Source organism: Erpetoichthys calabaricus, chromosome 2 (genome assembly GCF_900747795.2).
Source record: "Erpetoichthys calabaricus chromosome 2, fErpCal1.3, whole genome shotgun sequence".
Taxonomy (NCBI): domain Eukaryota; kingdom Metazoa; phylum Chordata; class Cladistia; order Polypteriformes; family Polypteridae; genus Erpetoichthys; species Erpetoichthys calabaricus.
The window spans coordinates 93,058,220-93,080,091 of record NC_041395.2 but is presented as its reverse complement, the minus strand read 5'-3'; the positions used below and the strand labels follow the sequence as shown (position 1 = coordinate 93,080,091).

Below are 21,872 nucleotides of genomic sequence, written 5' to 3'. Positions count from 1 at the left end.
TGCTTCTAAAGTATTTGCCCACCCGCCCGCTCGTCCCTTGCCATCTCTGCAGATCATTAGATCCGCCTGTGCCTGTAGTTCTACAATGTCATGCGAGATGACAGCCGGCTGCTCAACTAAATTGAGAACACTGGACTAAGTGGCAGGAATTATGGGTGTGAGTCGTCATTGAGCTGCTTTGTCCACATTTCCCTACTTCAGCAAGGGTGTCCTCATTTCCTACTTTCTCCAAAATGTTGCAGAGGGGTCAATGCTGCCATAAATATATACATTCCCCTGTCGAGCTTTCTTTTATTAATCCAGTTGTTTGTGTGGGAAGTTGCATACACACGGTGCGAGCTCCTTTTTGTATGTAAGCAAGCTTTAGAAATGAGGCCCCAGACCACCTTCTTCCATTGCTCCACAGTCCAGTTCTGACAATCACATGCCTATTGTAGGTGTTTAAGGCAATGGACAGAGGTCACCATGGGCACTCTCACCAGTCTGTGGCCACGTGGCAAGCAGCGATGCACTGTGTGCTGACCTTCTCTCTCATGATCAACATTGTAGAAGCTCTTTAGTGTCCAAGAAAAGAACAAAAACTTGTTTGATATGAAATGCTTTGTCCCAGTTGACTAGCCATCGAGATTTGGCCCTTGTCACTCAGCTCCTTACATTGGCTCAGTTTTCCTGTTTCCAGCACATTGTGTTCAAGAACTGACTGTTCACTTGCTGCCTATCATAAGTTGCACCTTGCCAGGTGACACTGCAGTGACATAATCGGTGTAACGTAATGTTATGGTGACAGGTGCATACTACAGGCTGAATACTACTCACAATTTATTAAAAAAAACATTTTGAGTTGAGAAGTGCATTTTCAGTGTGCACTGATATTCTTAGGAGTAACTCTTTTGTTTTAGGTTATTTTTCTCATAGATAGCCACCATACAGACAAGATGAAGCAAATGTTTTAGGGCAAGAATACCCCTTAGTGGAGAATAAGAAAAAAAAAATCTGAATTGGCAAAGAGCAGTTACCTTTTCAAATGTCTTTATTCTCAGTGAATGTGAGACTGAAGTTTATAAACCAGTAGTACCAGCAGGTGTGTGCTGTAATGGACGTTGCCTGAGATCTGGCCCTACATTATCTGGATCACACAGTCTGTCCCAGGGTATTCTGGGAGGTTCAACTTGTACTTGCTTTCAAGTGCGGTGGGTACAAATCTCCCCCCAAGAAAGTGATAACGTCCTTGAAACTGTAACGCAGATTTCTTGGGTGCTGTGAGTGAAATTAGCATATCTGGCTGAATACCATCGGGACTCCCCACTTCCACATCCCAGCCTGGAAGAAAGAGGGGAAAACATATTCTTTTATTTTAAATTTGAAAAAGATAATAAAATAATCAGGCATTATGAAGCGCCTTCCTGTTTCTAAGTACACACTTAAAAATAAAAAAGATTATATCAGGTTTTTTTCAATTGTCAACTTAATAAGAGAGTTTGTAAATCCACATTGATTTCATAAGAAAGATGGTTGCAATTTTAAATAAAGTGAAAGGGGACCACTGCTTTGTGCACAAGTGCTACAACACAGAGTAACATAGCTGTAGATCTGTTTACCCAATGGCCACTGTAAAACAAGACTGTGCTGGACTCACCTGATGGGATATCAACGCTGGCAATGGGTATCGTCACCTTCTTCAGTGTACCGATGATGCTGTTGAAGGGTTCTCGAATTGCCCCTTTGAAACTAAACCCGAAGATGGCGTCAACGACTAGATTATACGCCTCATCAATCACCTCTGGCTGAAAGAGAAGTGTTTTCATTTACTTTTCTCAATAGAGGTCTGTGCGGAGTTTCCTTCAGGCATATCTTGTGTAGCTACACCATTCCTGCTTAAAAACACTGAAATACTTCATTTGGAATCATCATGTCATGCATTTGGCTGCATTGCCTTGCTAATCGGTATAAAATGGCTGTCCATTGTTATTTAGTTCAGCTTTTCAAGCACATTTAGCTCTCATTCAATTTCGTGATTCTTGTTATTGTGTATCTAAAATGACAGGACAAGGTGCGCCCAAACATCATCATTAATATGCTAAAATTCTCTAGTGGTATAAAATAAGCCAAAATCTGAAAAACTAAACACTCTACCGCTTAGCAAATCACATCAATGAGACCAATAATTGCAAAGAGACACAAATTACAACACAGCCTGCAGGTCACTGCATTGTAAAGTAATTCATCGGCCTTTGGCACATCTTAGCACTTTGGTTTTGAGAGTTCAACAGTAATAGTTAAGAAAAGTAAAATAGAAAAGCACAATAAGCAATTACTTACCTCGGCTGGAAACTCGGAGAGAAAGCGAATGTCCATTTTCTCACACTGGGTAGTCAGGTTCTCAAAAAGAGGTTTGCTCGGCCTTTTTGGATACACAATCGTCGGCTCAAAGCCCTGGCAAAAGTAATGAGATAGAAATGCATTGTATATTCTACAAATGGAATCCATTAATTCACAAATTAGAAAGACATGAAGGGGACACTGCAGTTAGTGCTGTACTTCAGTCTCACAGCCTAACCCTGAAGTGGATTAACTATAAATTAAAAACCCATGTAGTTACAAATCATTACAACACAATTATTTACAAGTACAGCCATTACAGAAAAGAATATTTGCTTTAAAAATTAAACGTAAGTACATAACCATACCAAGGCCATACTCCACATACCAACTATCGTAAACGACACATTTTTAGAAGGTGCTCTGTCAGACACATCCAAAGAACATAAAGCAGGAAGCAGAATCAACTACAGAAAGGGTTCGCTGTTTTCCTGCACTCACTCTGTAGCCTGATATCACATATCCACGAATGTCAAAGGGTTATTAAAGAGACAATCGAGCAGCGATGGAGCCCAAAGGTGTTCAGAGTACTGTCCTTTGTGAAAATCGCTCTCCTCACTTCAACATAAAACATGAAAATAACCAGAAGCCCTGGAAAGGGGTGTGGCCGCTGTCAATCATTTTTACAATGAAGGCAGGCACCACCAGCCAATCATCAGAATGGAGACGCACATCTGTCCAGTCTTACTTTTGCGGTGTATTTTCCCTATTTGTGTTGACAGAGGCTGTGATACATTTTAGACTGCTAATCCTATTCATCCCCACTATGCTTTCTTTTTGTTGGATACGTAACCAGGGCAACTTTCACAAAATCCCCCAAACCCCCAGTCAATCCCTCTCGCCTAATCTGTACTTATGTTGGTTAATACTCTGTAAACCATTTCCATAGTGAGAATAAATTTTAAGAGCACTAGTTAATAACAAACACTACAAATGGTGCAAATCTGAAAACATTTAACACAATGACAAGGAAGAAATCAATTTGCTTTAAATCCAGGAAGTCAAAGCAGGGATTTAAATTAAATGTACCCGGCCTAGAAAAGGAAATAAATGCTGATAAGTAGATCAGAAGAATAGGACATCTAGATAAGAAAATGTTTATAGATGTTACCACTATAGGTGCATTCATGAGAGAATTCCTTCACAAGAAGGCATAGACCCGGACAGAGCAGAAAAGGAACAAACAGAATGAAGCTGTGGGCAGTTTTGTAGTTGATGACCGCATTGTCACAAAGGGAGCTCAGCACATCACCCCAGTCCTCATGCACAATAAAATCACAGCCATTTAGGAGACCATCTTTACCTTGATTGGATAATTCGTAAAGATTAGAAAATCAAACTCAGTGGAGTATCATGTAGCCCAGTATACTTCACAATGTAATTACCAAGACAACATTTATTGATGTTTAATAACTAAATCTGAAAACAGTTTTTTAGAGTGGTGACTGAGATATATTGGGAGCTCTTACAAATAATTTGAGATGTCTGGCACAGACTAATCCATCCCCTCCATTATTTCCTGGTCCACACACCACCAAAATGGCTGGACTCTTTCTTGTGAAGGAAGCGACTGGATAAGCCTGGAAGACAGGTGATAGACCATGTTAGTGGAGAAAAATGTTAACAACTGCTTCTGAACTTACCTTATATACAGTATTTTCCAGACTTTAGAATATTTTAACACTCTAAAAATAAGATCCAGATACTGGGGGCATGGAGTTAAAAATAGACAATGTTATTCGGTCCATTTCTGCCAAAATGCTTCACCAAATCATGGCCCAGCATGCTTTATGATAATCTAGAGCCTTATGTTTGTCCCTCCTCAAGAAATATACATGAATCCATAAACCAAAATGTTTCCCGTTACACCACCATGTAAACTCGGGCTAAAGGAAAGTCAGCACCAGGAGTCAAAAGCCGAATCAGATATCAGAGCTTTTTAAAAAGACTTCCTTTAGCTCTGTGGACTAAAGATTTTTTTTTTGGTTGTTCTAAGGAAGCGGACAGAACCTTCGTCTTTAACAGTTCTAGCAAGAAATCAAACCTACTTAGTGCTCCGTTCTGTAGCTCTGCCAAAGAATACCGAACTGCAGTGAATGTGCAACAACGTTTGTCACTAGGGGAGCACAATATTTCTAAACTGATAGTTCAGGGTGAGTCAAAATTAAGTTAACACTAATGATACCGCTATGTATATACTTCTATACGATTTATGTGCCACATATGGTACATGTGTTGAACATGATGGCAAACGGGTTGAGATATTCCTGTAAATCATCTGGCACATATGAAGTGTGTTTTGTGAATAAATCGTTTCTACCATTCAAATGTTAACATAATTTTGACTCCCCTTATATATAATATGGTAGCATTTTATCAGGCACAGATCCTGAAGAGCATAAATTAAATTGTCTTCTTTAAAGTTACCTTTTTAAAGTTGAGGTTGATAGCAACTCTTTTGACATCCAGTCATGTGAAAAAGAAAGTACAGTGATCCCTCGCTATATTGCACTTCGCCTTTCGCGGCTTCACTCTATCGTGGATTTTATATGTAAGCATATTTAAATATATATCGCGGATTTTTTGCTGGTTCGCGGATTTCTGCGGACAATGGGTCTTTTAATTTCTGGTACATGCTTCCTCAGTTGGTTTGCCCAGTTGATTTCATACAAGGGACGCTATTGGCAGATGGCTGAGAAGCTACCCAGCTTACTTTTCTCTCTCTGTCTCTTGCGCTGACGTAGGGGGGTGTGAGCAGGGGGGCTGTTCGCACACCTAGACGATACGGACGCTCGTCTAAAAATGCTGAAAGATTATCTTCACGGTGCTACCTTCTGTGTACAGCCGCTTCGTGAAGCGACATGCTGCACGGTGCTTCGCATATTTAAAAGCTCAAAGGGCACGTATTGATTTTTGACTTTGTTTCTCTCTCTGTCTCTTCCTGCTCCTGACAGAGGGGGTGTGAGCTGCGCCTTCAACAGCTTTGTACCGGCGGTGCTTCGCATACTTAAAAGCCAAACAGCCCTATTGATTTGTTTGCTTTCCTCTCTGTTTCCTTGGAAGAGGAAGATATGTTTGCATTCTTTTAATTGTGAGACAGAACTGTCATCTCTGTCTTGTCATGGAGCACAGTTTAAACTTCTGAAAAAGAGACAAATGTTTGTTTGCAGTGTTTGAATAACGTTCCTGTCTCTCTACAACCTCCTGTGTTTCTGTGCAAATCTGTGACCCAAGCATGACAATATAAAAATAACCATATAAACATATGGTTTCTACTTCACGGATTTTCTTATTTCGCGGGTGGCTCTGGAACGCAACCCCCGCGATGGAGGAGGGATTACTGTACACCATCGTACAGTTCTATGGTTTTACATATCAGGACATAAAAAAATAAAAAACGCTCCTCTCCAGGTTCTAAAATTATTTAAATCTAATCTCAGGTGTAAAATAACACACAACATATTCTACCGTGTCATTATTTATTTAACAAAACTGAAGCTAAAATGGAGACGCCATGTGTGAAAAACTAAGAACACCCCATGACTCAATGTCTCGTTGAACCTTCTTCAGCAGCCTGTCAACTTGTCCCTGTATGATTTTATCAGCCTCTCACTGTCTCGTTTTGGCCCACAGTTCTTTACAACGCTGCTTCAATTCACTGAGGTTTGCTGGCATTCATTTATGCACCGCTCTCTTAAGGTCCTGCCACAGCATTTCAATCGGATTGCAGTCTGGACTTTGACTGGGCCATTGCAATAGCTCGATTCTTTTCTTTTTCAGCCATTATGTTGTAGATTTGCAGGTATGCTTTGGATCATTGCCCTGCTGCACAACCCAATTTCGGCCACGCTTTAGCTGTCGGACAGATAGCCTCTCATTTGACTCTCGAATACTTTGGCATACAGAGGAGTTCTTGGTCGACTCAAGGACTGCAAGGTGCTCAGGTCCTGTGGCTGCAGAACCAGCCCAAATCATCAGCCCTCCAGCACCATGCACCAGTAGTCTTTCTCACTGTAGAATGATGGACTTTAAATTGTTTGTAAACGACCTTCCCTGACAGATAGAGAAGCTATTGTTTCTGTCCAAGATCACTGCTGATGTCTGTCCTCCTTGGCACTGTGTTAGCAAACCAGAATGCTCCACAGCAGCAAACTGCCAAATCCTCTGCATTTATAGAGGTGGTCACACTTGCTTACCCTCATAATTCCTATGGAAACAGTAAGAGTGTACTTACATGCATACATACATTCACACCACTTCAGCATGCTGGCTTTGTTTTTATTAAATACTAGAGGGCTTTGCCCCCTGCTCACTTCACTCACTAACCCCCGACTGCGTGACACGCCAGCAACTTCATGTCTCTGCCACTCGCGTATGTGGATTTCACTTTTAGCAAACAACAAAACTTTTAATTCTTGCGGATACCCCTCTTCATTGGAAAGAAACACTACTTTTCCCTGATGGCAACACGAATTAAATGATCTACAAGTCTCCAACTTAAAGTTTAAAGACAAACAATATCTACATACTTCTGTCATATCACCTATGACTATATTCAATCTCTTTTCACGTTTACTTTTACGTCAATATCTCATTGAATTTTGATTCCATGTTTGGAATTACATTGTGACAGCGCAACGTATAACTGCCCGTGAGTGAATATCGTTTCTTTCTCTCAACACGAACTGTGTCTGACAATAGCATTCACACAAATGAGAAATGATTGAACCGTGTGCATGGCTGTAAATGTTTTAGATGTGGGCAGGACTTTTCCAAATTTCTTTGCATAAAGTCTTGTCTCGCGGGGTTTGAAATTTTCTCTCACGGGATTTCACTTTCAACAAACAACAAATCTTTTCATTCTCGCGGATACACCTCTTCTTTGGGAAGAAACACTACTTTTCCACGATGGCAACACGAATTAGACAATCTACAAATCTCTGACTTAAAGTTTAAATCTAAGCAATACAGTGCATCCGGAAAGTATTCACAGCGCATCACTTTTTCCACATTTTGTTATGTTACATACAACCTTATTCCAAAATGGATTAAATTCAGTTTTTTCCTCAGAATTCTACACAAAACACCCCATAATGACAATGTGAAAAACGTTTACTTGAGGTTTGGTAGTGTGGCCAGATGGAAGCCACTCCTTAGTAAAAGGCACATGGCAGCCCGCCTGGAGTTTGCCAAAAGGCACCTGAAGGACTCTCAGGCCATGAGAAAGAAAATTCTCTGGTCTGATGAGACAAAGATTGAACTCTTTGGTGTGAATGCCAGGCGTCACGTTTGGAGGAAACCAGGCACCGCTCATCACCAGGCCAACACCATCCCTATAGTGAAGCATGGTGGTGGCAGCATCATGCTGTGGGGATGTTTTTCAGTGGCAGGAACTGGGAGACTAGTCGGGATAAATGGAAAGATGACTGCAGCTATGTACAGAGACATCCTGGATGAAAAACCTGCTCCAGAGTGCTCTTCACCTCAGACTGGGGTGACGGTTCATCTTTCAGCAGGACAACGACCCTAAGCACACAGCCAAGATATCAAAGGAGTGGCTTCAGGACAACTCTGTGAATGTCCTTGAGTGGCCCAGCCAGAGCCCAGACTTGAATCCGATTGAACATCCCGGGAGAGATCTTATAATGGCTGTGCACTGACGCTTCCTATCCAACCTGATGGAGCTTGAGAGGTGCTGCAAAGAGGAATGGGCGAAACTGGCCAAGGATAGGTGTGCCAAGTTTGTGGCATCATATTCAAAAAGAATTGAGGCTGCCAAAGGTGCATCGACAAAGTATTGAGCAAAGGCTGTGAATACTTATGTACATGTGATTTCTCAGTTTTTTTATTTTTAATAAATTTGCAAAAACCTCAAGTAAACTTTTTTCACGTTGTCATTATGGGGTGTTGTGTGTAGAATTCTGAGGAAAAAAATGAATTTAATCCATTTTGGAATAAGGCTGTAACATAACAAAATGTGGAAAAAGTGATGCGCTGTGAATACTTTCCGGATGCACTGTATATTTGATCTCTTTTCGCTGTTCCGTTATTTCACAGAGTAATAATTTCCGTTTGTCTGTGCTAATGTAATCTTTACTATCATCTTTCTGAGACATTTTCGTACTTCCACTATCTACAGTATACCCTGTTCTGCATGTGTACCGCGCCAACGTTTTTGAATTCTTTATGACGTTCTACTTTGTCATGTACTCTTTTGTCTTTTATTTCTGGCCCCGGGCGTGGTTAAATCTCTTGGCACAAAGTCTCGCCTCGCGGGATGTGAAAGTGTCTCTCTGAGAAAGTCACGTCTCGTCTCGCTTCCCAAGACTTTTCTATTATAATAGAGAGAAATAATGCCAAAGTGTAATATGTCATGTGTTGTTGTTCATCTGAGGGTTTACTTACCTAATGTTGGAACCTGCTAAGGACCAGATGATTTCTTGTTATGTTCTGATACATAAAACCTTAGAATTGAAAGAGGGTGTACTTTCATCTTCACATGACTGTAACTGTACTCACTATATCTGGTATGATTGGCTTAGGAATATCTTTCATTTGTATAATTAAATATAAAACATATCTATATTTCTATATAAAGAGAAATATAGAATGTCAAATAGTCATTCACTTCTTTGTGTCAGGAAGAGAGATAACAATGTAAAATCAATATTTAAAAAGGTGACTACTACTCTCCTTATCCAATCTATCATCTATACAGCATATTCAAAATTCTTTGTCCAAAATGTATTAGTGAGAAAAACAATCATGCTAAAAAAAACAACTTTCCTCTACCCACGGAATGGGTTACTTAGGATTCTGAATAAAGTTACATTTCTAGTGATATGAATAACATACCTAATGATAATAGTATTATTTTTCTGATTTTCCTGCAATCTCAGTAGCTGCAGCAACACTCAACCTGCCTGACTAATTTCTTGATGTAATAAATTAAAAACACTCGGTGATCATAATGATGAGGTCACAAGTCTCACCTTGGCAATGGCAGTGGCACAGCTAAGTCCTGCCAACTCCATCAGCTGGTCAACACTGAAGCGGTACTCTGTGAAGAGCTCCTCATCGATCTTCTGGGCCTCCTCCTGACTGGAGAAACACAGTAAATAAAGAAAGCTACACCAAGGTCCTGGGGCAGCATTATAAAACCCATTTTAGGGGTCTGCAAGAAACACATGGCTGTTTCTTACAATTTCTGACCCATCATTCTCAGACACTGGGAAGTACTTTCTTTAAAACCAGACATTCTAAACGTTGAAATGTCCTATTGATGATACAGGACCTTGGCCAAAAAAACCCCAACCCAGGATAGGCACAGTTTCAGTTTCATCCTTCTCTGCGTTAACCACAACTCACAAGAGTGGCAATAAGATGCCTGCTGGTCAGAAATACAGGTAAGATTTTAACTGAACTATGTAATGTTTGGTTGCTGACAATACATTTTGCATTCTGTTGTTCATGCATGTACACAAAATGACTTGCAGGTTCAGTACAACTGCTTACCAATTTTAACTGCTCATGTTACCTACGGAGTGTTGCAAGATTGTCAGCAGGAACTGAACTGGCAAACTTATATTTACTGCAGTTCTTTGAGCAAAAACCGCACACTGCCATTTCACACTGACGGATGGTTTTGCTCCTGGAGTTCTGCGCAGAACTTTGAGGAAGACGACTAAGCCCAGAGTTCAAACATCACAACAGCTGACAAAATGGGTTCCAAAGTCAAGTGCTGATGGTTTTCCTTACAAGCTTCTATCACTATACTCTAATTGTTCTCTGTATGTTTATCTTTGCTAAATTAAAATGCTTATCTTTAGCATAAAAAGCTGATAAAAAGAACACTGCATAACTAAAATGTGTTTAAGAGAAGCCAGACCCATCTATCGGGTCTTGATACTGCTCACCTAAACCCTAAAAACAAAAAAACCTGCACACTGCTATACTGACGGTTACACAGGAACTTAACTGTCCCTGAATGGCACATTCAACTGGACCTGCACATTAAAACTGAACTATTAAAAAATAAAAACAGTCAAATATAAAGGCAGGCCTTCCCAACATCATAAACACCAAAAGCCATGAAATGTACAAAAATGGCACCTAGACTAACACAAATATTCAAGGGATGGAAACGGAAATGTCCCTTTACACTCTATTGAATTTGCTAAAATTTATTATGATCTTCAAATTGGAAATTAACCTGAATAAAAGGTGCTTTTTCCAGTGAACTTTCTCACATGCCAGGCCAACCTAGATCACTTTTTACTGATTTTATCAGAACAGTTTATTACTTGGAGAAAATAAAGATCTTGTTAAAAAACATAATTTTTGTATATGATTAAAAACATAGTATTAGTATTGTGATTAAAACCAAACAAAATGTTAACAGATGGGCCTTCCCCCATCTTACCTTGGCCTAGAAAATCATTACTGTCAAAATGAATATCCTCCCAAAATTCCTATATCTCTTTCAGAGGAACTCCTAGTTTAAGGTTATTAAACTCAATTGTAACCTAATTTACATGGAATTTTAACCAAATGTACATTAAATAAAATCTTCTTAAGGAGTCAAAGCTTACCGACCAAAAAACAGGGCCTGTTAAAGTCCATTGAGACATTCCTTACATTTTGCCTGAAGAAGGGGCCCGAGTTGCCTCAAAAGCTTGCACACTGTAATCTTTTTAGTTAGCCACTACTAGGGGGCTTCACCCCCTGCTCGCTTCGCTCGCCAACCCCTGGTGTTGGGTAACCTGAAATACATTGATGTATGTATGAGATATATTGGAGTGTAAAGGTGTAGATGACGAACAAAGGAAGTAAAGAACCCATAGCATGGCACATTAGAAAGATATATTGGAATATTTCTTTATACACAACATTTGTAGTAAAGATGGTGTGTTGTCCTTGAATGAGTTTTGCTTGGTATGGAGTATCTACAACTTTAACTTTAATGTCAGATGAACGCCGAACTCTTGAGAAGGCTACATAAAGTTGTCCATGTCCAAGTACAGGCTCAGAGAGGTATATGCCAACTCTGTCCATGGTTTGTCCTTGGGATTTGTTGATCGTCATAGCAAATGCCGGTTTAATGGGATATTGGCGTCGTTTAAGTGTAAAAGGTAATTCCGGGTAAGAACTTGGAACGTCAACTGTAGGAATCAAAACAGTATTGTTAGAATGTGATCCTGTAAGTACTTTTGTAGACTTAGCTAATGGGTGACCGTTTATGACTTCAGCGACGTTTCTCATTATCAGCTCTGTGTATTGCTTGTTTTCGGGAAGGGTCTGCCATTGCCAGCTGGTGGCCTGATATTTACCCCGGGCCTGATATTTACCCCGGTAGATGCAAAAGGAAATGAACTATTGTAGGATCCAATGCAGTCCATAAAGATTTTACTTTTGGGTACATTGTTAGTTAGAAGCTTCCGTAGATATTCAGGAAAGTCATCTAAAGGAGGCAGTCTAACCTGACCCTTTTGACAACAACGTGTAAACTCATTAGTTGTAGTGCCAGTTGTTTCTTCAGGGAAGTTAAGTGAATGACAATGACAGCAAATGATATTCATTAATCCTAATGAATGTTCATTAATAGTGGACTCATTACAGAATGCGTTGTCAGCTAATTGGCGGAATTGTTTAGTGGCTGTTTGTCGTTCCTTTCTTTGCTGTTTATGTATTGCCTCTGCTGTTTGAGAGTTGCGTTGTAGGCGCCTGCGTTCATTAATTGTATTCAGGCGGGCTCGTTTCTGTATGTCTGTCAGTTGAGATGTTTCGTTTTGGAGCCGTGACTTCTTTGGTTGCGTTGTTTGAGAAGCGTGTTGTAGGCGCCTGCGTTCATTGATTTTATCCAGGCGGGCTCGTGTGTGTATCTCCGTCAGTTGTGGTGTTTCGTTTTGAACCCGTGCCTGCTTTGCTTCCGCAGTTTCAGATGCGCGTTGTAGGCGTCTATGTTCATTGTATTTGTCCATGCGGGCTCGTGTTTGTAGCTCCATTAGTCGAGCTGTTTGGTTTTGGAGCCGAGACAGTTTTGCTTCGAAGGTTTCAGACGCGCGTTGTAGGCGCCCACGTTTAATGATTTTATCTATGCGGGCTCGTTTTTGTAGCTCCATTAGTTGAGCTGGATCGTTTTGGAGCCGTGACCGTGACTCCATTAGTTATCCGTTATCTACCGTTAGTAATATGGATAATTGCACTTACTGTTAATACGGAGCGTTTTCTGTGGTTGTACTGTTAATAATGCATCACTGTAATGTGATTCACATATGCCATATGGTTTGGACATGTGAGGATGCCGAACGTTTAATAAGGAGAGTTCGTTTATTCTTATTACCCGGACCATGCTGTGTAGTGTGGACGTTTAGTTCAGAAGCGCGTTGTAGGCGCGCCTTCCGTACTATCTTTGTGGACCTTTGCGGACCCCGTAGTGTCTTCCGTTTGACTCTGGGGTGCAGTGCAGAATCCTCTTTTCAGTGTGCTGTAGGCGCCTGCGCACTATGTCTCCTGCGTCCATCGCCGTGTACCTGGGTCCGTGCCTTCCGGTTTACCATTCTCGGTTAGTAATATGGATAAGGTGTTATTTTGCTTGACTTCTCACTACGTTCATAATTGCTAACATGCTACAACACCCTAGCACTATGGACTATACAAGAAATACATGGTTGGTGGAGGTCCTGTAAATGTACAGAGATTTGAAGCTGAACGTCTGGCATGGCTCAACCAAACTTGTGGGTCTATTACTGGGCTGTAAATATCCATACAATCAAATAATTAGCAGACATCCACAAAACCGTACTTACCTATGGAACATTCTTTTAATTACGTGTTGCACATACATCAAACTACTCAAGTGGAATTTACAGAACAGAGGTTCAACAGGACTAGTAGTGACAGCCATTTTCAAAATGTCTCTTCAACTCCCATGATTCTTCTTACTACTATAAATGACTGTTGTAGTTTGATTTTGCTTTGAGTTTCCAAAAAAACAACATCAGATACACAACACTCCGTAAATCAGATACACGTAGCAATGGTAAAATTTTTTGTAGTATTCTTAACATTTTCATTTTGACAGCACTGCATACATATGCCAATTTATTTAAACTTTCCTTTAACAATAATGTAAAACAAACAGGGGGATCCGCCCCCTGCTCGCTTCATTCACCAACCCCCGGGTTTGGTTAACCAGATATACAATTTAAAGAGATTGCTATTTTCATGGGAATTGTTACATATGCATTATTTTCATTTTCACTTTAAAACTGCAGTAAAAATAATATTTGGAATTAACTTTTCGTCAATATCGCATTGAATTTTGATTCTGTGTTTGGACTTATATCGTGACAACGCCACGTATAATTGCCTGTGAGTGAATTTTGTTTCTTTCTCTCGAATAAATAAAACGACTTTTTCGAATGTTTGTCTCTGTGATTTATTAATTGTCATAGAAAAAGCTTTTCTAATTGGAAACTGTAAACGTTTTAATATGAATGGCATATCAAGATCTCCTTTGTTGTTTAATGTCATCTGTGGAAGATGTACTACATTACCTTTCTTGTCGCCTGTTAAAATTTTACATGTCAGAATTGTTCAACCAGTTTTTAATACAACTAATTTTGTTCCATTGCATAGCCCATCACTCATTCATATTTTACGCAATAACATTATAATACATCCTTCTTTCTATAGTAATACAGCCGGTGGAAGACTGGACAGTGTTAACACTTGTAGATATTCTATGGGATATTGTAAGTTGATGTTTTCATCTTCCGCACGATCACCACCAACTGTTTCAGCATAGTCTATTTATACGCATTTAACAAATTTGCCGTGTAAGCGATCCACAATTTTCACCTTAATTTGTTTGACTTAATTTCTCGCTGCCATCTTTAGATGAATGGGTGACTCTAAACTGGATCTTCATAAGTGTGTGTGTGTTCATAAGTAAGCCCTTTAATGGATTGCTGGCTATCCAGGTGAAGTGCATGAATGCACCTGATGACCGTGGTCTTGTGGTCTTGTATGAAAATTGTTGTAAGTATGGCGTGACTTAAAAGAATTTCAAGGTAAAAGTCTCTGTCTCACGGGACTTCCTTCCAAAAAGTCTCCTCAAAAAGTCCCGTCTCATCCCAAGATTTTTTTATTAAAATAGAGAGAAGTTGCCACTCATTATAAGGGATTAAGGTGTAAACTAAATTTATAATAAAACCAGAATTATAAGCTACATGTAATCATTCAAACTTTCATTATTTTTATATCTTCCTTTTTTAAATGTTAAGATAAAATTGGAATTGAATTGCACTGACGGCAATGTGCAGCAATGGAGGGAAATCTATTAAATTCACAAGACGCCAACAGAAGAATTTAGAGAGCTTCTGGTACATCTATCCGAGATCTCATACAAGCCGGTGGTGGCATGTTCAACACCTGAACCAAACGCGACCCGCTGAATTGGTCGTTTTGATCCAGTGCTTTGCATTACGCAGCACGTAGACTGCAACTTGACACTTCGGAAGAAATTTTACAAAAGTTGAACGTAACGTAGGGAGGTGTGCTGTATGCGTTTATTACTTTTAATGCACTCATACTAGTGATGTTTGCACATAACGGCATTACTTACATTAGCATCAACTGCTTCCCACCCTCAGACAGTCACACGGTGCCCATGTAAATAAACTGGCAAATCAGCACTACATACGCAGCCAGAGGCCGTGTGCCCACGAGACATCAGTACAGTACCAGGGGACAGGCTCCTCTCCATTTGTGTTAAATTTACACAGGGGGCACACTTAGCTTCTCCCTAAACATGTGGCTGTCTAAGAGCGCACAGCAAATTACACGAGGGCCATGTGACAGCACACAATGACAACTGTACGTAAAAATATACTTCATTCATTCTCAAATCTGAAAGACATACACGCATTCGCACAACCCACCCAGGAACAGCCTACAATATTCCACCCTCCAAGGTAAACTACAAACAAAGGGGGAATAAAAAGGGAAAGGCAAATTTATTTTACTGAGGCCTCTCACCCACCCCCTCATTCACCAACACTGACAATCATTAGCTAACAATAAATATTCATCATTTTGTTCCCCACAACTCTGAATTTGTTTTTCTTCTCCTTGTTCCTTAGCATTACAACGCACAGGTTGGTGCGGACAGTCGACAGGAATTCATGTCGTACCTGAGGAACTTCATGGGCTTCCCACCTTCCATTCTGTGAATGTTCGACTGAGGCCGTGCCCACGTAAGCCACCCTGTCTCTCCGACTAATGGACACACAGATCGACTGCTGTGAGCCCACAATCCTCGTGAGCAATGAGTTGTTACTATAGCTCCCAGACCCAGCAAAACCCGCAACTTGAACATCAAGTACTTTCCTGTGGACACCACCCTAAAAGACGGGGGGAAAAAAGGAAAACACACATGAGAAACCCAAAATAGAGAAAAATAAAAGCAAAGTAAAACAAGCAAACTATTCAGTAATGTCAGTCAGTCATTGTCCAACTCGCTATGTCCCAACACAGGGTCACGGGGGTCTGCTGGAGCCAATCCCAGCCAACACAGGGCACAAGGCAGGAACAAATCCCGAGCAGGGTGCCAGTCCACCGCACTATTCAGTAATGGGCTACTAAAATTTTCATAATCATATTTGGTAGGACAAAATTCAAATAAGAGAAAATGTCACAGAATAAAATGTAGAATGTGTACATGACCTGATAAACCTGGTAGCCCATGATAACATCACTCTTTATAAAGCCTGCACTGAATTCTCCCAGCATATGTCACACTGGAGGAATCCCCATCACTATCGCATATTAAGCCCTGCACTGCATTTTCATGTTAGTGGAGTAACTACTTACTGCATATACCACCACTTTAAAGCTGCTGTTACTACTTGTATTTAGCCACCTTAATTAAAGGACAAGTGTCTTTCTGTATGTCCGTCCAGTTCCAAAAGGTGGTGCATCACAAACATATTTAGTAATAAAATGCATTGCATTTGTCATTCCAACAGATGGTGCATCATAAACATTACCACTGCTTTTTTGAGTCCCATACCAATGGGCATATAACAGAGACACTTGCATTGTACAGTGCACTGCATATGTTAACACTGAGGTCTATGTTAATTACATAGATTTCAACCCATCTTAAGATAAGTAGCACTGCTAGTATTTTAAATTTTATCACAGATAAAGGCACAATATTGTTGACTTGAACAACGGAGGTACTTTTAATAAAAGGCTGTTGAACGGTATTTTTATTTTTAGATTTGATAAAGATTACTAATCTCGGGGAATCTTCAGATGCAAACAGAAGCAGAAACATAAAAAACAAGGATACAGACTCACAGGACACATAATACAGCCAATTAATCAATCGATGAATAAATAAATAAATGCATATTGTGCAGAAATTTCAAAATGAAATTAGAGTATGTTGGGAAATAGCACTGAATTGCCTAATACCTGTGGCTAAACGTGATCTAAGACAGCATGATGGCATCCATGTTAGCCACCATCCTCTTCTCCACAACAGCTTCCAGTGTGTCCAGGGTTCGGCCTGATAAGTTTGTTCAGGCATTCCGCTTCTTTTGAGCTCAAGTTACGTCCATAGGAGACTGCAGGGTAGAACACCACAATGGACACTATGGGCTGGTAGAACATTTCCAGTAGCTTGCTGCACACATCAAAAGGCCAGAGTCTCCTTTGGAAGTACAGTCTGCTCTGACCCTTCTTGTACAGTGACAATGTGGTACTGAACAGGTGTTGAGTACAGTGGAACCTCGGGTCACAAACGTCTCGGTTACGACCAAAAAGTTTGCCAAACTTTTGCATCTGTTCACGACCACACACTCGGGTGCCGAACAAGCCAGTTTCCCTTCCGGTTCGTACTCACCGATGTTTTACACACGTATTCAGTCTCTTCCTGTACAGTACATTGTTCTCGGTCAGACGTGCATCGCGCAGAGGGACTTTACCTCAAAACTGTAATCTCCTCTCCACCCAGTTCCTCCTCACTTCCTTCATGCCAGAACTCGACTCATGCAAGGTTAGTTTTTGTATAAATTAAGGATTTTTCGAATGTTCATTTTTTTTTCCCTGTGCTTAAAACTCATTAAAAAAAAGAGTATTTACAGTGAGCGGTTCGTAAGGCTATTAGCGTGAACTCTTACAATGTTAGTTTTCTCTGTTCAAGGTTTTCTCAGTGATATTCAATGTTTTTACATTTAGTTTACTATTACACAGTGCATTCTATGGTATAATTAACTATGTTTGTGCTTAAAAATCTTTAAAAATATATATATATTTACAGCTTGTACGGTCTGGCACGGATTAATTGTACTTATTTACATACAATCCTATGGGGGGAAATTGCTTTGGGTCACGACCAAATCGTGTTGCGACCAGAGTTTTGGAACGAATTACGGTCGTGACCCGAGGTTCCACTGTATCATGAAATTTCACTGGTATTGACAGTGACAACAACAACTCTGGTATTGAGACACTCTAATTCTAAGGATTATTAAAATAATGGAGATTGATCTTGTAAGCTATAGTTCACCTAAAAAGTGGCCTACTTTTATAAGAGACGCTCCTTCAGTTTCAGCTTTTAAATCCAGGCTGAACACTCACTTTATTGCATCTGTTTGTTACCAACTTTTACTAAATATAATACAATAATTATGAGCCATTACTGCCCATCCTCTACTTTGTTTCTTATTATCTTGGTGTCACTGCTCCACTTCCAAGTTGTATTCCTGCCCAACCTAAAGACACCGGGCTCCTTGCAATCCAAGAAAGAAAAGATTCTGTCATCTTATTAGACAGCCTTGCAAAGATGCTCAGGAGGGAGTGGGTGGCCATTTGCCTGAGGACCCCAGGCCTGTGACTGTGTCCGACTTTGTGTTATAACCAACTCTGATCTCTCTCAAGTTGATTTTCTCTGGAGCTTTGTTTTCCTCCTATCAGCTGTCAACTGGACATATGATAACAACATTAATGGACATAAACTGTCCTTTTGTAATCCGTTCGAGGCTACTTTGTTTAAACACTATTGTTATGTGCGTTTGCTGTTTAGTGTGAAATTGTATTTTACCTGTGAACTTGTTACAGCGCTCTGGGGCTGCACTCTGAAAAGCGATATACAAACAAACTGACGATCACTGCGTAGTGTGTGCATTTCAATAAAGTGCACAGGACAGAATATGCGCTTTAACCGCGTTTACGATGTCTGTCCCAAGCTGCACTTCCTACTTACCTGCATGGACCGCATGTGTGCAGTGTTATTGGAGACTTGGCGACTCGGCAGACACAGTATCAGCGAAAGATGGCATTCGAACAATATCATGAAAATAAAAGGAGGGACTTGATGAGACGGACTGCCAGGTCGTTTAACATATTTAAAAAAAAAAAGAAATTTAACTCCGGACTGTCTGCAGTCCTAGGTCGGACTGTTAGCAAGCTGCCGCGAGCGACTGGGCAAGACGAGACTGGTTTCTTAAGTTACTTTACTTTCAATTATTACGATGCCCACCTTCGCACAACTGTAATGAAGGCGTGGAAATCTTGTGTATGCATAACATATTCAGGACATTCGTGTACGCTACTGCCGTGACCTACTTGTCCCAGTCCCATTATGCCAAGTTTTTATGTAACCTGCTTATTGCGTCGCTTCTGCATAGAGCCGCCTGTATTCTTGTTCAATTCGATCTTTTGTACCAGTCAAAACAGTGCAATGGGGGGGGGGGGCGACTACAGGTCTCCTCTACCCTTGGCGTTGGCTCTGTGAATGTGTTACAGGCATAGAGTATGCAAAGGCGATATTAAACCTAATAATGTGCAAGCGCTGCGACGTTCAAACAAAATTCCTTCACAAACTGTCAATTTTCTTAACTTACCTCAAGTATCTTATAGTCACTTCCACACCAACACAACGCCTCCCTTGCCGTCAGTTCGCGATTACTATTGGTGGACGTATCTGTCAAATAATGTGACGTATAATATGTGCGCCTCCGGCCGTCCCTAACAAAGGGGTGGAGCCAGCAGAGAAGCGGAAACGGGCCAAACATCATCTCGCGAGCTATGCGCTCATGGATCGGTAGTGACCCCCGCTGTCTGTTTTGGGCTTATCAGTCATTGGGGAAGAAGACTCTGGCTCTGGGTGCTTAGTTTAATGTGCTAGTAGCAGAGTTGAGCACGGAATTTGGATCTCATCAGACTGAGCTTTACCTCGTTTTTGTGCTACGTACCATCATTAAATAAATTACCTCCGTACGTTTTCTAAAGATGCGTCACCTTTGGCTCAAGTCATACCCGTGGTCGCTGACCAGGGAAAGTCTGAGCGTTCTCACAGGGTCCGCATTGATTTTCCATTTCTCGTCGGGGTTTTCCTCCCACATTCTCGAAGACGTGAACGTCAGGTTAATATCCGCAAGCGTACGGTAGTGAGCGCAGTGATGGCCTCCTGGCTAACGCTGCCTAATCCAGTGTCCTGTCCTCCAACTCCATTAAAACAATCGGATATCGCGGTTAAGAATGTTTTGTCATTTTGTGCCCATATTACCAGGTTCAGGGTGGTGTGGAGCAGACAGAAGGTGGATACCAGCCACACCTACCAAAACTTGTTGCTAGTAGTTCAAGTGGAGGCCATCTGTCAACCTAACTTGCACGTCATTAGTACGTTGGTAGACACAAAAATAGCAGGAGAAAGTTCCACACACATACGGGGACAATATGCAAATTTGAAAGTACCTGTATGACCACCACTGCAGGACACTGAAGGGCCCAATGCCATACTTCAAACACAAATCAGATTCCTTATTGAAGTCTGCAGAATTATAAACAAAATGGGCTGTCACATATGTTAGTATACAAATTGCTAAAAAGCTCTGTAATAAAAAAGGTCGCTGAACCAGCTAGTAAACTGTCTTACCAACTTTAGGCTGGTACTCACGTTCATTTTCTTCACTGACACAAATGACTAACTCCATGTAACATTCTGTAACAACCCCGGAGAGGAAGATACAGGAGTGGAAACGGCTTTCAGGCAATATTGGCAGTAGATGACCATTAAAAGGACAGTTTGATCTGATCTTCCGTGTCCACCTCCATCATCACCCATCTGGATTCTCCCGCTGTGCATAAGCAGTCCAAGTCACCGTCCATTGATCCAGTGGCAGTGCTGATTTTTCTCGTGGAGCAGCACTGGCTAGCAGAGTTCTTAAGCCTATGTCACATTACATGACTTCCAGTGATGAGATGGTGTTATGTCAGACTTGTGAACTGCAGTTGCCAATTACATTGCTGGGCTACCTCAGTTTAAACTACTATTTAAACTAATGGTTGGGCACGTCTAATTTACAAACTGCATGATGACCTTGTAGCAGTTGTGCTTGCTCCTTTTTTCGACGGCCAATAGCGTGATGGCTGATGAAGCTGGCGCTGGACAAAGAGTTGTTTTTCTTTTTTCCATTCTGTTGTGGCACGTAAAACACAAGACATCACACAGATGAGCTTCTCTTCTCTTTGTGAGGTCCAAAACACCCCAGTGTCCCTTATTCCTTGTTGCTGCGTTAGATGCATTGTACTTCTGGATAAGCATTCATTGGTGGTCAGCTCTCACACACTCACAGAGCCCTATGACTAAAGACAACATCAAACTAGGTTCAACTTAAAAGAGTGAGTCTCAGACTAGTTGGACTGAGTCACACGACATGTCACCTTACTTGTCTGACTTCACGGGAGCGTATGTAAATAACAGCTATGACTGGAAATGTCACATAATGTGACATGACCTTTAGATGGTAGGTCACCCTTGACAAAGAGCACCTGTGGCTTTGAGTAGAAATATCTGGATTGGGATCTCCATGCACTGGTTGGAGATATAAAAACTAAGCAGATTCCAGATTGATTGAAAGGTGTGAGCAGTGTGAAAACATAAAAAGATGTAATTGAACAAAATGCATGTGTGTATAGAAAATAGGACAGAGTGATGAAACTTGTTTGTGTTTGGCGTGCGTGACAAAAAGCATGTATACTTTCTGGAAGTTTCTTTTGATGATGTGTGTGACAAGAAAATATACCTTTAGGGTAATGACTTTACAAAATTGGAAAAGTACAATGAGTCAGGACGCTATTTTTTGCTTACGTGGTCAACGATCAGGAGATTAGAAAGGTATAAAAGAACAAGGACATCTGCGCTCGAGGCAGATGAAGCGCGGTGTCCTAGGACTGTGTTTCTCTGACATTTTACCCTTGTCTGGTATGTATTAATAAAAGGTTTTGACTAATTTTAATTTTCTTCTCTGTCTTCAGTCACAAAAAGTGTCCACAGTTTTTGGCGCCCGGACGTGGGGCAAGAGACGGCCGGTCGACTCCTCCAGCGAGACCATTTCAGTGATCCGTCTTACCAGCGGACTGCCGTCAATTTGAGTTCCGGCAGCAGAGCATGCAGCTCCGGCAAAAGTTAGGACTGC

General features: G+C 40.9%; 1 protein-coding gene across 1 annotated transcript; it reads right to left on the bottom strand.

The window, feature by feature from the left end:
• Positions 1–1,012: 1,012 nt before the first annotated feature.
• naxe (NAD(P)HX epimerase) lies at positions 1,013–19,382 on the bottom strand. The gene is made up of 7 exons (XM_028794130.2): positions 19,296–19,382; positions 15,576–15,785; positions 9,372–9,480; positions 3,849–3,959; positions 2,320–2,433; positions 1,637–1,784; positions 1,013–1,320 (listed from the first exon to the last, which is right to left on the bottom strand). The coding sequence occupies exons 2-7, from the start codon at positions 15,758–15,760 to the stop codon at positions 1,118–1,120; spliced, it is 870 nt and encodes a 289-aa protein (XP_028649963.2). The 5' UTR covers positions 15,761–15,785; positions 19,296–19,382; the 3' UTR covers positions 1,013–1,117.
• Between the last annotated feature and the right edge of the window lie 2,490 nt (positions 19,383–21,872).